We start from the raw sequence: 14,708 nt of genomic DNA on the forward strand, positions 1-14,708 counted from the left end.
TTTTGATCGCACTTCATACATAACTCATATCGACAGACATCCACACTAGCACTGGATGAACATGTAGTGAGTGCACTTAACAAGCCCATTGTGGCACTGGAGTAAAGTGGCGTTTACATCAGCTTAGATTAATGTCGAACTTGGATTTCTGGACAGTGTATAAAATCAATTAAACACTGTAAGGAATCAGTGGATGTACCTGGTCGATGTAGAAGGCCGTCCCTGATCGGATCTCTCTCCTCTGTTTCAGGTCCGTTTCTGTGGTGTCCCTGGACAGAGCGACATACTCAACTTCCCGTTTGGTCAACTCCTAATCGACAACAGGGGAGAGAAAAAAAACAGGCTTATTTGGTACAATACAAAATAACAGAATTGTAAAAACATATTGAATAAACTGGCATCCAGTGAGGTGGAGAGTCAATTCAAATGTTTACATGTTGACTCGAGAGCATGCAGTGAGTATTAAACCTCAAGCAACTCTCTAGTCAACAACAAACAACATAATCTACTGACAACTCACCTGAGGGTTTGGGCTACAAGTGTGAAGAAACCAAACACAGGTAGCATTTCAGTTTGGGAACTTGCCTGTTAAAAGCTTGTTTTGTACAGACTGTGATGAGGTTTAGAGGAAGGAAAGACACATGAGCCTTTTCCTTCTGGTAACAAGAACTGGTTTGTTCCAGCCTTGATGAAAATTTGAAAGCAACTGAATGCCTATACTGACTGTTACGATGCCTTAGTTAGTGCAAATATTCACTCAGCAGCACATGCAGGACTGCTATTGCTGTTTCGATTTGTATTCATGTTCAGTGCTTCCATTTCACTTTCTAATTTTACTTTATTCATTCCAGTTCTTTTAAAAATAATTTCTTTGTTTACTGTTGAACTCACTACACCTGTGCAACAGTTGACACCTTTATTTTACTTTTGTTCTTTTCGTTTTGTTTGTTTTCTGTATTACCAGACTGTGTGTACTTCAGCTCTTCCTGAACTTTGGCACTTTATTGAATAATTTGTCATTAGTGCAGCCACATATGTCTGTCCACACAAACATTTAAAAAAACAATAATGAAAACAAATGAACAATAAATATCAGCTATTTTATTTAATGTCTGGAGCAAAGAAACGCCCACAGAACTCATGAATTGTGTCCAACAGCAGTTTTTCATTGCACAAAGACTGAGGTTGAGGTTCATTATAGTTTTACAAATATTTCACTTCACAGTTTTGTCCCTGGTCAAACTGTGAGCACTCACCAGGTACTGCATAGCTATGGATCGTCTCAGGGGTCCTGGGGGGCCGATGAGGAACACGTCCTGACCCAGCAGGTCTTTCTGCATGATCCATCGGAGGTGCTGGGCGACTGTTTGGGGCAGGGAGTCTGAAACTAGAAAACCCAAGAGAAAAATCCATCATTTCATACAAACTTTCTGTATTTTTGTGCTCCAACATCCAACCTAACACAGAAAGTTACATACTGTGTTTCACAGGAACGAGCTCTGGGTTCTGAGGGCTTTTGAGTTTGTAGGAGATCTCACCGATCTTCACAGTGTCACCTGCAAAAGAACAGAGCGACCAAAATGTCAAACAGTCAGGACATTATAGCTTCTGTTATAGATACACAGAGTACTTATTGGTCCACTGAGGGAAAATGCAGTTTTGCAGCAGCAGTTTATATATCACAAAAAAAAATGTAAACTAGATTAAAAAAACACAATAATCAAAATAAAACTGAACTAAAAAAAAAATAATTTAGAATAAGAAAAGATTTTAAAAACTGCCTAAGTTAAAGGTGAATGTAAAAGTTGCTCTGACAAATATTCATTCTGCTGCACAGCTGGACACTAATTAAAAATGTAGCAGCAGGATGATCTCAGGTGTGATTAATAAACTTGATGAAGGCTGTTTTAGTTTGAGGTTTGTGTTTTAACCTCACAGCTGAACGGGACATTTGAATAGAACTGAACAATCCTCATTATTATTATTATCATCAGAAAAACATGTACTTTTCCTGCTGCGACGAGTCAAACTGTGTGACCAAACAAAGAGAAACGGTTTCTTTGTTTGAGGACATGCATCAGTTTCTTAACCAAACAAAGATGAGCAAACATGTACTTGTTGTTTTTGTATGACAAAAGAACATGTATTTTATGATAACGATCATTGTCTTTAAATATGTATAATAATATTAATATGGATAAAGTTTCATGGACACTGTCTTTCTTTGTCTAAGCAAGCATTGCGTACATGGTGGGAAACACGTAAATCATCTCTTATTTGGCCAACGACATAGAATTTTTACTTTGCGAAAAATTTTACAGCAATTGAGAAATGTCTCAAAATCCATGGTAAGTGTTATTGAAGTTTGATTTCTTTCAAGAGTTCAGCTCAGGGGCTCCAATGCAGCTAACCCATAGGGGTTTTAAAAACAAAGGCAATGATTAATTAGTGAAAGGCTGTTATGAGGGGTCTGGACTACGAAGCAGGATATGGGGTTTTCGAGTTGACTTCAGATTTAACTCTGAATTTTCAGGGCCGCAACAGTCGGACCTGCTCTGGAGCAGGTTGTGTTTAAGGCATTACATCAAAACACCACATATTGGTCAATGAGTAAAAACAGCTTCAAAATTCCTGAAAGATGGTAAATGGTAAATGGTCTGCACTTATATCACGCTTTTATCCAAAGCGCTTTACAGTGTGTTTCTCATTCACCCATTCACACACACATTCGTACAGCAATGGTGACAGAGCTGCCATGCAAGGTGCTTCCTGCCATTGGGAGAAACTTCAGTGTCTTGCCCAAGGATGCTTCGACTGTGGAGGGCCGGGCATCGAACCGCCAACCTTACAATCAGAGGACAACTGCTGTACCACCTGAGCCACAGCCGCCACATAATATATTCTTAATATATAACAAACAGGGCGCCATTATAGCTCACCTGGTTGAGGTGGTGTCCCATGTATAGGGCTATAGACCCTTTGCTGACCCCATTCTTCTCCCCCCACTTTCCTGTCTCCCTCTCTCTGTCCTATCCAATAAAGTCGAAAAAGGCCAAAAAATAATAATAATAAAAAATACATAAAAATACATAAACAAAAAAGTCATGTGTGTCTCCAAATCTAATTAATAACACTGTTGGGTTTTTTTCCACAATATATAAAAATTAGTTAGGTTATGCATCATAATACTATAATACTACGTAGTGTCCAGCTTTATTACTCAAATTAAGTATTTTCCCAAAATCAATGCTCCTGTAGGGTCCAGCACAGTAGTATTTTAATCCCCAATGTGTAAATTACTCAGGTATATTCACACATTTAATACCACTACAAGGTCTTAACTGCAGTATGTTGTCTGGCTTTATCGCATGTTTGTGATCTTAGTTTGACATTTGTCTTGAGGTAAAGCACTTTGTAACTGTGTTTTTGACATGTGTTATACAAATAAAGTTGTTATTACTAAAAGGCAGCCTTTGGTGTTCAGCACAGTTTTCGTGATGATGTACCCACTTAGCAAAGGGAGTCAGAAACCTAAAATAAACGAAGCTAAACCGAAATTACCTTTGCTAACCTCAAATCCAGCTTTGTAGTACAGTTAGACAAAGTCAGCTTGTAAAGTGACTTTACCCAGCAAAAGAACTGGTGTTAACCTTTCACCTACTTGCTAGTTAGAGGTACTGAGCATGTCTACAGTTACAAGTTACGTGAACATTGTTTTCATCCACCTGGAAGAACTATATAATCATATATAGTACAAGTATTTCGCATTTTGTCAGCAAGCAGCCACAAAAGTTAATTTTTGTTCCAAACCGAGCAGCTCCTCTGACAGAAGCTAATTATTTATGTGGCTAGTGAGCTATTACCTTAGCTACCAAACTTTAGCTAGCTGGAGGTTTGCTATTTCTTAATAATATCAGTTTTAAATGAGTTATTTATCTGCTCCTGTGGTGTTCAGTCAAACCGGTGAGTTACCTGACGACGTGTTGAGGAATTTAACCTCATGACTCCTCCACATCCAGCCGTCTCTCCCCAGAACACCACCCAGAATGTTGCGCATCCTGCGGGCAGCCACGGCCGCTGCGGTGCCGCTGCACAGTATCTGGGAGTGCATCTTTAAACCTACTTACAAAATAATAATAATATAAAAACACACGCTTCTTGTGGAGTTACGCGTTGACCCCCGGCTTCGTTCCCATTTCATAACATCTGTCAGCTCATTCTGCCCCCAGGCGGAAGAAAATAACGGTAGGACAAAGTGGTCCGCGGATAAAGTCTTCCGTAGGAGATTCACTTTGGTTCCTAGTACTGAAAAAAAAAATGTAGCCCCAATATTGTGACTTAAATCTAAATGAATTGAAATAATTCTTGCAAGTTATATTTCAAAGACTACAACTCATCGGATAATCTCAATCCGTCTTTAAAGCATGTGCAGTTTAGTTTCCAAAGACGACACAAGACATCCATTAGAAACAGTACTATAGTAATCATGTATACATTATGTATACACCATAGATAGATAGATAGATAGATAGATAGATAGATAGATAGATAGATAGATAGATAGATAGATAGATAGATAGATAGATAGATAGACAATGACTACACTATAATATCTATCATTAGGTTCATGGTTTGGATGTTTGCGTAAGTTTGTTTAATATGTAGGCCATGAATGTTTACAGTCTGCCCAATCTAGTACTGAAATTACCCCTCGCAGGCTTTTTGAACTCTTTTAGGCCATGGTACACCAAAATAATTCTGTACAAGAAGGTGGTGACCTTTATATTCTGAGCAGAACGGAACGATATGCAAATAGGATGTGAAATGAGTCATGTTTTTACTGTAAATGTTCCTTTTCTCCACTTTTTTCCTACTTTAACCAACATGAAAAGGTTGATGTGGCTTTTGAAGCAGTCTGTACCAAATAAGCATGTTCCGTTATGTCTGGAGAATACGATTTATAGGTTGGGGCATCTCTGTAGCACCACAATGCTTCACTTTTAGTGCCATTTTTGTTTAAACATTTTAGCTCCATCATTGTGTGCACATTTAAGCTTAATCAAAATAATTTGGATGTTGCACATTGTGATTTTAATAATATTTTGCTGATCTAATCTTTAATTGTTTAACATTTTTATTTTAATTACCTGCTTTATTTTAGCTGTTAGGGGCTGCAAGGTGACTCGGTGGTTAGCACTGTTGCCTCGCAGCAAGAAGGTCGCTGGTTTGCATCCCTGTGAGGACACCCAGGATCTTTCTGAGTGGAGTTTGCATGTTCTCCCCGCGCAGCGTGAGTTCTCTCCACGTTCTCCGGCTTCCTCCCACACAGTCCAAAAACATGTTGAGGTTAATCGGTGATTCTAAATTGTCAGTAGGTGTGAATGTGAGTGTGCTTGGTTGTCTGTCTCTAAGTGTGGCCCTGCGATAGACTGGTGACCTGTCCAGGGTGTCCCCTGCCTTCACCCTGAGTCAGCTGGTATAGAATCCAGCCCCCCACGACCCTAGTGAGGATTAAGCGGTGTATAGATGATGGATGGATGGATTTTAGCTGTTAGCGTAGCCTACACAGGTGTATCTTCTTAAAAAATAATCCAAACACAAGTATGTTGTAGTTTTTATTGTTCTATAAGGTCCTTCTAGCTCAAGAATAAAAGGAAACCAAGACAGAATAGAAGAAGGAGGAAAATTGGCATTCACTGTAATAATCTGTATCATTAAACAAAGTGTTTTACATTAAAAAGGGGGAAAAAATGTGAAAAAATAATAGTGATAAAACATCAGACAATAACATACAGGAGTCTATAATAACAGCAAAAAATAAGTCTAATACAGCTACATAAACACTTACTTATGAGGGTCATTATTATTCATGACAGGTGTCTAAGCTCACACAACAATAAACCAGATTTTAGTAGCATCATTTATAGGACTTTTAAGAACAGTAATTACTGCTCTACCAAAACACTCTAGTATTATATCGTAATATATCAAAATGAATGGCAAAATTAGCTTCACATTTGCAAAAAAATGCAAATATAGAGAGCTCAGTGTTACGACGGTGGCCTTGGTAACTCAGTTTTCATGAGGAATTGGGGGAATTCTGGGGAAACTGGCACTAAACTGCTCGCGTAAAATGAATTTTTGGAAATGGAAACGCTTATGGATGACGTAACTCTAACTCCACTTACACACTGCCGAGCGCGCACATCAGTTATCCTACACACTCGAGCTCGTGCGCGTGACTCCCGGCGGGTCCATGACAAACCGTGCCGGAGCCGTGCGCGCGTTTCTGAGCCGGTTTGACATTTATCACGTGGAGCGCCGATGGGCTCGGCCATTGAAAGAGACGCACCGCGGCGGAGCGCGGCAGGCAGCGGCGGGAGGAGGCGGAGGAGGCGCAGAGCAGCTCAGTGCCATCTCCTCAGTGCGCGTACGAGCGGCGTGAAGGCACCGCGGCAGGCTGAGAATTCCTCCACTTTCCCCTGATTCGCTTGTTTTCTCCCCGGAGCGGACGCAGAGATCTGGGACTATGGAGGATGTCTACCATTACACCCGCAGCCCTGCCTGGGAGGAACTGGTTAGTAAAACACCGGAGACGCTTTTTCTTTTTTTTCCTTCCCTTTTTTCTTTTAGTTTTCCCAAAGAAAAGAAAAGAATTAGACATGAATCCAGCGAGTTCGTGCGCTTTGGAGGCAGCAGCTTGCGTGCGTAAAACGGCTTTTCCACTCTTTTGCCGTGATTTGTACGGTCGAGTTTCGCTCTGAAAGCAGCCGTAGGGCGTCTTAATTTCTTTACAAGTGTTAGTTTTGCGTAAAACAAACACAGAAGTGCTGATTAGAGTCTATACATACGCGAAATGACTCGAAAAAACACGTTTGCGTTCATATTCGGATAAAAAACCGTGAATCTCCTGTTCTTCTCTTTTCTGCCCTCTATTCCTCTCTTCAGATTTTTATATTCCAGATATTATACCCTGCCCATTTCCTTCTCGGTCCCACAGTGTTGTCCGCTCCATGGAAATTAATTTGAACTCTGTCGTGTCGTGTTCAAACCAAGTCACTTAATAAAAGTGGACTTATGTAACGTAAAAACGGGCTTTTTGACATATTTGTTGGAACAAGTCCAACTCAGGCTCATCTAATGTCCCTCCTGTACGCATGCACATGTGCAAATCGGAATATAAAACTGATTAGAATAAAAGAAAAGCAAGATATTTGTGAATTTGGATATTTGTTGTGGCATGTTTTGGTAGTTCCAGCCTGTTTTTTAATCTAGTTTCCGCGCATGGAATGAAATTAAATAATTAAATTGCTCTCATTTGGCTGCTCGGTGCTGGAGTAAAGCAGCCGCTAGGGTCTGCCATGGCACGGACACCGGCGCACAGACTGGATGAGGCGGTCTCTAGCTCGACTGGCCGCGCAGGGCTGGAGCCATAACCGCCAGCCGAGCAGGGAGCTTTGGGGAGGGGGTTTGTACGCCGTGGAGCCCATCCCCACCGCGCCGCGACATGCTCCATCCCCTGCGTGCTCACCAGCCCACACGCAAACACACACACACACACACACACACACACACACACACCGGAAAACAGCTCCGTGTTTACCGTAGAGGCAGCGAGACATGACGGCGAGGAGAGACGCTTCGCAGCCGCTGAGCAGCTCTCGTCTCCCGGAGAGGAAGGGAGCGGCGGCGGCGGCGGCGGCAGCGGCGGATCGACCGAAGGCGAATAACCCCGACTGGTTTTATCCTTCCTCCCCCCGACAGGAGCCGGAGAAAGGGCCGGCGTCCGCGGCAGGGATCCATGCGCATGTGGTGGGCGCCGTGGCCGGCTCCGGAGCTGCGGACGAGTCCTCCGACAGCGAGGCGGAGCAGGAGGGCCCCCAGAAACTCATCCGCAAAGTGTCCACCTCAGGGCAGATCCGGAGCAAGGTAAGAGCCGCTGAGTGTGTGTGGACCTCTGGACTGCTTGTGGCTGTTGTTTGTGTGGTAACTGCTGGTTTGGTGACCGAGACTCTCCTTCTACATGAACTCTGCTGGTTTTCTGTGTTGGGGCTGTTTTCATCTGACCTACCTGCTGGTTTGGACATTCAGCTCACCTGCATGGTCTGTGTTTGTCTCCCAGTAAAAAGCGATTCAAATGACTTGTTCTCACTATTGAATGCATGGCTGCAAGAGTCAGAAACTAAAATGTACTGATTTAGAGCAACCTTTTAAGTTGAAAACCTTATTTTGATGGTTGCATTGACTCAATTGCATCAACTTGTCTCAAATTCCAACTCAAATTTCTGCATTACTTCAGTTAAGTTGAGGGAACCACATAAAATTGGATCAATAAGTGCATTTTTCTTCTGCCTGGACAGACAGATGGTTAAAACTGCTAATTAGATATACGATTGATTTTTAGAGAAAAAGCTAATTCCCTGTAACCCAGTGTAGTTGGTTGGTTGAACATAATTTCATTAGAAACTGTAAAAACCCCAAAGGATTTATGCAAACTGTTGCGTTATTGTGGTGGTTGTTGTTGTTGTTGTTGTTGAGCCCAGACCTCATTTTTTAGAGTGTAATAATGGCTGAAGCACATTCAGTATTGCTTTGCTAAGCAGGTCGATGCAGGACCAGACTGCAAACTGAACATTTAATTTCACAAAAGCTTGTTAAAACCTGCTTTTAGTAAGTTTAAGCTGTATCTAAAGAGACGCATCATTTATTTTATTTTTAAAGTGTATTAGTTTAAAACGATTATTTCCTTGATTACTTGTTTATCACAAGTGAACGATATATTATTGGCCAGATTTTGGCTTCTGACAGATTTATCTGTATGTGTGCCAATAAAAACAAAAACAAAAAACTAAACATTCTGCAGAACGTGATCACGGCTTATGTAAAAATCACCTCACATATATACAACAAAAATGTTCAAAGACGCGTGTTGGACCAACGTTGATGAATTGTTTCTGTTGGTAACATGCAGTTTGATGAAGTTCATCCAAATTAAAGCAACAATTAATATTAAAGCCACTGGTTTAAGCTGCATAAATCATTTAAGTCCTCTTAAACAAGCGTTGCTGCAACTTCATGTCAACGAAAGTCAACTTAAAGCTTCCAAGTTTTTCCATTTCAGTACCCAGTTGTTAAAAATACAACATGATTTTGTCATCAGTTGAGTTTCAGCATAAAGATTTGAAAAAAACTGTGGACCTAAGATCCAGAATGCTCAAAGAGCAGCTTATCTAAACTTTTCACTTTTGAATATGAGTTTAAAAAGATACAAAGTAATTTTAAGCTGATGGAATCCACTTAAATAAATGTCCTTCACCAAAGCAGAAAGATAAGAGAGCTCAAATACATCTTTAATAACTTTATTTGGAAAGTTTTTACAAAGTTACACTGTACTTTACGATAAAACAAGAGTCAAATTAGACAAATAATAAAAACAATAGGATCCTAAACATATAATATAACCAAGATAAAACAGTTCCAGCAAATGCCATGAGTTAAGAAAAGACATAAATGTGAGTCTTAAGGTGAGATTTAAAAGAGGATGGGATGTATGTAGCTCAGAGAAAACTCTGTCTGCAGTACATGTAGCTGAGCACACTGGTGTGGAGTCAAGTGGTGTCTTTGCAAACTAGTTTGTTAAATATATTCCAGGAAAGTTAATGAACAATGATCACTTTTCACAAATTAATATAACCCAGATATAATGTATGAATAAAGAATTTTGGCCAATATATTGGAATTTTTTTACTCCCTGAAAATTCCATATCACCCAGGAGCTATAAAAAGTTAGAACTGGGTGAAAAATGTGCCATTTTCACCAAGAAGACAAATGTCTTATTTTGTCTAAAAATATTCAGTTTACTGTCACAGAGGAGGAAAGAAACCAGAAAATACTCACATTTAAGAAGCTGGAGTCACAGAATTTAGACATGTTTTCTACTAACGAATCCATTCATCAGCTAGTCTTGCACCTAATAGAAAACAAAGAAGAAGTGAAAAAAAAATGAAATTAAAAAAAGTCAGTCAGTGTTTCCCAAAGTCCAAGCCCACTGTCAAAAGAGTTTCCGATTAATCGATTTTATTTAGTCAGTTAATCGATGAACTGATGCAGCTCCACTGAACACATTCACTATAAACTGCTATGAAGATTTCTGCATCAGTTTTCATTCATTATCTTCAGCTTTGCACAATATTGTTAACCCTCGAATTTCACAATAAAAACACACAAATCAACAGCTTGTCATCTCTTTATGCAACACTTGAGAACAGGTGGTAGAGCGGGTTGTCCTCCAGTCACAAGGCTGGTGGTTTGATCCCCCGCCCCTCCACAGTCCAAGTGTCCTTGGACAAGACATTGAACCCATAGTTGCTCCCAATGGCAGGCAGCACCTTGCATGGCAGCTCTGTCACCATTGGTGTATGAATGTGTGTGAATGGGTGAATGACAAACACATTGTAAAGCGCTTTGGATAAAAGCTCTATATAAGTGCAGAGCATTTACCATTTACCACTTAAAGTCAGTGTGGACCGACAGGAGCCTTAACCCTAAATAATCCTAAATAATAAATGATGTTTCAGGATTAAAACGTCGGTAAACGATGCCTGCTGTTGACGTGCGGCCCTCAGTAAGAGGACGCTGTGATGATTCTTTCCTCGGACACCTAAGCTTTCTTGGCCCACTTATCGTTTACACTGTGGATGAGTGTCGTCCTCCAACACCGATGGATCCACTTAATTATTGACCACTGTGCTCCACCCCAGCTGCATTATTCAGCATGGGGCATATATGTAAAGACGTTGGGCTCAGGAATGTCTGCATATACAATTCTAATACAAATACTCCAACCAGGAGGTGAAGTGCAGCTCCCGGAGATGTGTTTATACGCTTCATCAGTGCAGCAGCAACTCACTTCTTCATTACATTTATGGAGAGTTTTGTCTCAACAAGTTTTTAAAAATAGCAAAAGTCAATCATACGACTAACTTTGGTCAGTCGTATGATTAGTAAGGTTAGTAAGATGCAACAGTAAAGCAATAAATCTGCCAATCTGAGAAGATCAAACTAACAAATGTTGTTACACTGTAAAAAATAAATGTAAAAATTATTTTACAGATTTTTAAATTTTTAAAAAAAATTGTTGATAGCAAAAAAATGTTTAAAAATTATAGGCTGTTATTTAAAAGAAAATAATGTTTTTAAATGTTTTTTTTTAAAAATAGATTTAAATGTTTTTTTTTAAAAATAGATTTTTCCTGTTTTGTTAAATTACCGATAATATCTGGTAAAATTACTGAAAAGAATTAATAATTTACATGTTGATGGTATGAAAAAAAGTGTAAATGATGTCCACATTAAAAGTCTGTATTTTTGATAAACGGTAATTGATTTTTTTTTTCTTTTTCTTTTTTACATTTGACTGTAAAATTACAATTTTTTTGCTATATTTAAATTGGCCGAAAAAACTAGATTTTTCAAAAATCTATATTTTTACATCAAGAAATCTGTTCTTTTACAGAGAGTTGCTATAAAATTACAGTTTTGTCAGTTTGTTTTAAAACAGTTTTTTGACATTACAGTATATCATGGTGTATTTTTTCTTAATCATATTTTTGCTGCCAGATTTTCTTTTGTAGTGCATTTTATTGTCAGTGGACACTCACAGTGTTGTGATGTTGAACTGAGTCCAGAGCCCCACTAACCGCTGATATAATCCACAGTCTGAGTGTAAACAGAGCTGGTGTGTGTCGCTCATCACCTGACGTTTGTTGAAGTTTCCTGAAGGACTGTTTATCGCTGGCTGGTTTTTCCGTGCGTGCGGTCGTCCTTTACTCACCTGTCGCCTGCGAAGTTGCAGCAGGAGTTTTAAAAACGTGGATAAAGTTGATGTGAGTCATGATTTTCACTCAAGTCTGATGTGATGAAGGGATTTAAAGTGCACTGGCTGGCAGAGAGCCCAGACAGACCTGCTGCCAAACTACATCTATATATATTTACACATACAGCCGGCTGTATGTCACAGTGGTGTAAAACACTCGTGCTGTAATCGTATCAGGTCTCGGACTTGTTGCCGTGTGGGTCACTGGGGTTTTTTTCTGCCTTACTAATGGATCCTGCAGCTCTGACTCACTGAGTGTTGTTCCACCGGCTTGTTTGCTCAGCGCCCAGCTGCGTGCGCACGTACATGTGTGTTTATGCATGTGTGCGCTCGGCTGTCACATTGTCTCCGTCTGTCCCCTCTCTCTGTCCACCGTCTCCGCGGTTCTTCGGTTGCCACGGGCGACCACATCCTCGGCCCCTCATTGGTCGACCTGCCGGCAGCGCTGCCTGCAGGACAGCTGCTTGGGTTGACGGGCCACATATGCTGCACAGTTCCTCTGTGAGTGTGTGAATGTGGGTTTGAATTTCAGGAAATTCATTCACAAAACACCGAAGAATTACCTTTATTTTCATATTTCCAGAGGCACATGGAAGAGGAATTAAACAGCAATAAAAGAAGAATACGCCTCTATGTCAGGTAGAAACATGTTAACAAGACCAAAAAGTGCAAAAAAACTAACAATGAGACAATTATATAAACAAAGCAATAAGAAGGATAAGAATTAGTGCGATTAAAATATTAAAAACATCATATTTAAAGCACATCTCAGAGGTATTCATGAGCACAACTTAAGGTTTAGTTGAGCGTCATGTCGGGAAATCAGCGTGGAAGGAAAACTTGTAGAAAAGTCCAACTGAGCAAATCATTTGATGACACATGAAAGTTTTGAAATAATCAAAACCACCAGTGGAGGTTTGATTTTTTTGATTTATTTATTTTTTGTAAACTTCTGGATTATTTCATTAAAATGAAACCATGTGGGAAAGTTAGAGGAGAAAAATCTCTGTTTGGCAAAGCTGTTAACAACTTCTAGATATTTGAAATGTGAGTGACGACATACAGATTTTTTTGAAGAAGCCCCCCCCCGCCCAAAAAAAAACAAAAACAACAAAAGACAAAACAAAACATTGGTTTAATCTATAGCTATGTTTTCTATTTTAACACTTGTTATATTATTGATTTTGTAGAATCTGGATCTTAAAGCTGTGTGATAAATGGAGTAGAAAGTACAAATAATGTGAAATCATAAAGCAGCATAAAATGTTGCATGTGGACATTTCTCTTCTCTTTGTCATGTAGCAAATACAAAATGTACATCCAATATGAATAATGATTTTATAAAATGCATTTCAGCCATCAAATGGTTTAATAAGCACACAACGCTCCCTGGTAGAATCACAGTGTTTTCTGCCCTCAGCCTCCTCTGTGCTGCTGCAGCTGAGGACAGCCTATAAACTCGTGACTAATACTGGAGCTGTGTGATTGAAAACAGAGCTGATGGCAGCAAAGTCTGCTGCTGCTGAAGCTGCTGTACAGAGAATCAGAGTCGCTTTGCAACCCTGATACATGCTGAGTTGGGGGATGAAGTGTCATAGGAGAGGTGACACACTGTGAACTGACTTTGGAGAAATACTCTTGGGAACATATCTGGATGAAGTGATTTGGTGTTTGTGAGGAAGTGTCTTGAGTTGCACTAACTGTGGCTGTATGGACAATATTTCTTTAACCAGAGATTCCAACTTAACTGTTCACATAAACAACAACTGCAATGATCAGATAAGATGTGCATTCATATACCCCAAAGTGTTTTATGAGAATCTATCTTTTTTGACATGTGCAAAGAGTCCAGTCTGCTGGAAAAATAATGATGATGACGATAATGAAATAATGACTTTATTGAGAAAATCGAATCTGAAAATGACCTCCTGTGGATTTTTATTTATTTATTTATTTTAAATTTCAAGTAAGCCTCAAACCTGGCAGTACCTAATGTATCCTGTGATCTTTAAACATGGGGAAGAATGACAGGACAGAGTTGTCTTAACGAAGTGAACCAAACATGTGCAGAAAGTTTATATTTATTCCAACCAGAGAGAAATGGTCAGACTAAGTGTTTACAGGGTGTTTAGGTGCCATATTTACACCACTCTCTCAATCTGATTGAAAATTCTGTCAGTCTTGCCATCCATCCATCCATCCATCCATTATCTATACACCGCTTAATCCTCTGTAGGGTCGTGGGGGGCTGGAGTCTATCCCAGCTGACTTAGGGTGAAGGCAGGGGACACCCTGGACAGGTCAACAGTCTATCACAGGGCTACACTTAGAGACAGACAACCAAGCACACTCACATTCACACCTACGGACAATTTAGAATCACCAATTCACCTCAACGTGTTTTTGGACTGTGTGGGAGGAAGCCGGAGAACCCGGAGAGAACCCATGCTGCACGGGGAGAACATGCAAACTCCACACAGAAAGATCTCGGTGCCCCCACCGGGACGCGATCCGGCGACCTTCTTGCTGCGAGGCAACAGTGCTACCAACTGCAGCCAGTTCTGGCCAGTCTACCCCAAATGTGGTTCTTACATGAGGCAGTTTTTATTCTGTTTGAGCTATTGTTAGGGTCCTGGTAAACACAGTTATTGTCTTTTTTTGCAAGATAGGCCTCATCAGATTGGCAGTGTCGTCAACACTGCATAAAAATTTGAAAGGCATGTTGTCTCTAAAAAATTGTGATCAAAAATCACACCATTTACCAGAGCAAGAACCTGTAAAAGCAGTAGGTCCATCCATCCATTATCTATATACCGCTTAATCCTCACTAGG

General features: G+C 40.1%; 2 protein-coding genes across 2 annotated transcripts in view; one reads left to right on the forward strand and one right to left on the reverse strand.

The window, feature by feature from the left end:
* Nucleotides 1-4,211, reverse strand: part of vwa8 (von Willebrand factor A domain containing 8) — a 109,472-nt gene extending 105,261 nt beyond the window's left edge. Inside the window, 4 exon segments of the mRNA XM_008290255.1 lie at nucleotides 200-310; nucleotides 1,257-1,387; nucleotides 1,479-1,556; nucleotides 3,973-4,211. Coding sequence (XP_008288477.1) covers nucleotides 200-310; nucleotides 1,257-1,387; nucleotides 1,479-1,556; nucleotides 3,973-4,111 — 459 coding nt within the window. The 5' untranslated portion in view covers nucleotides 4,112-4,211.
* Nucleotides 4,212-7,610: 3,399 nt separating this feature from the next.
* LOC103363475 (diacylglycerol kinase eta) overlaps nucleotides 7,611-14,708 on the forward strand; it is a gene marked incomplete at its 3' end in the record, with an annotated part of 69,649 nt that continues 62,551 nt past the window's right edge. The window contains exon 1 of the mRNA XM_008290256.1: nucleotides 7,611-7,929. Coding sequence (XP_008288478.1) covers nucleotides 7,621-7,929 — 309 coding nt within the window. The remainder of the gene's footprint in view (nucleotides 7,930-14,708) is intronic.

The sequence above is a fragment of the Stegastes partitus genome, unplaced genomic scaffold (genome assembly GCF_000690725.1).
Source record: "Stegastes partitus isolate 25-593 unplaced genomic scaffold, Stegastes_partitus-1.0.2 Scaffold662, whole genome shotgun sequence".
Taxonomy (NCBI): Eukaryota; Metazoa; Chordata; class Actinopteri; family Pomacentridae; genus Stegastes; species Stegastes partitus.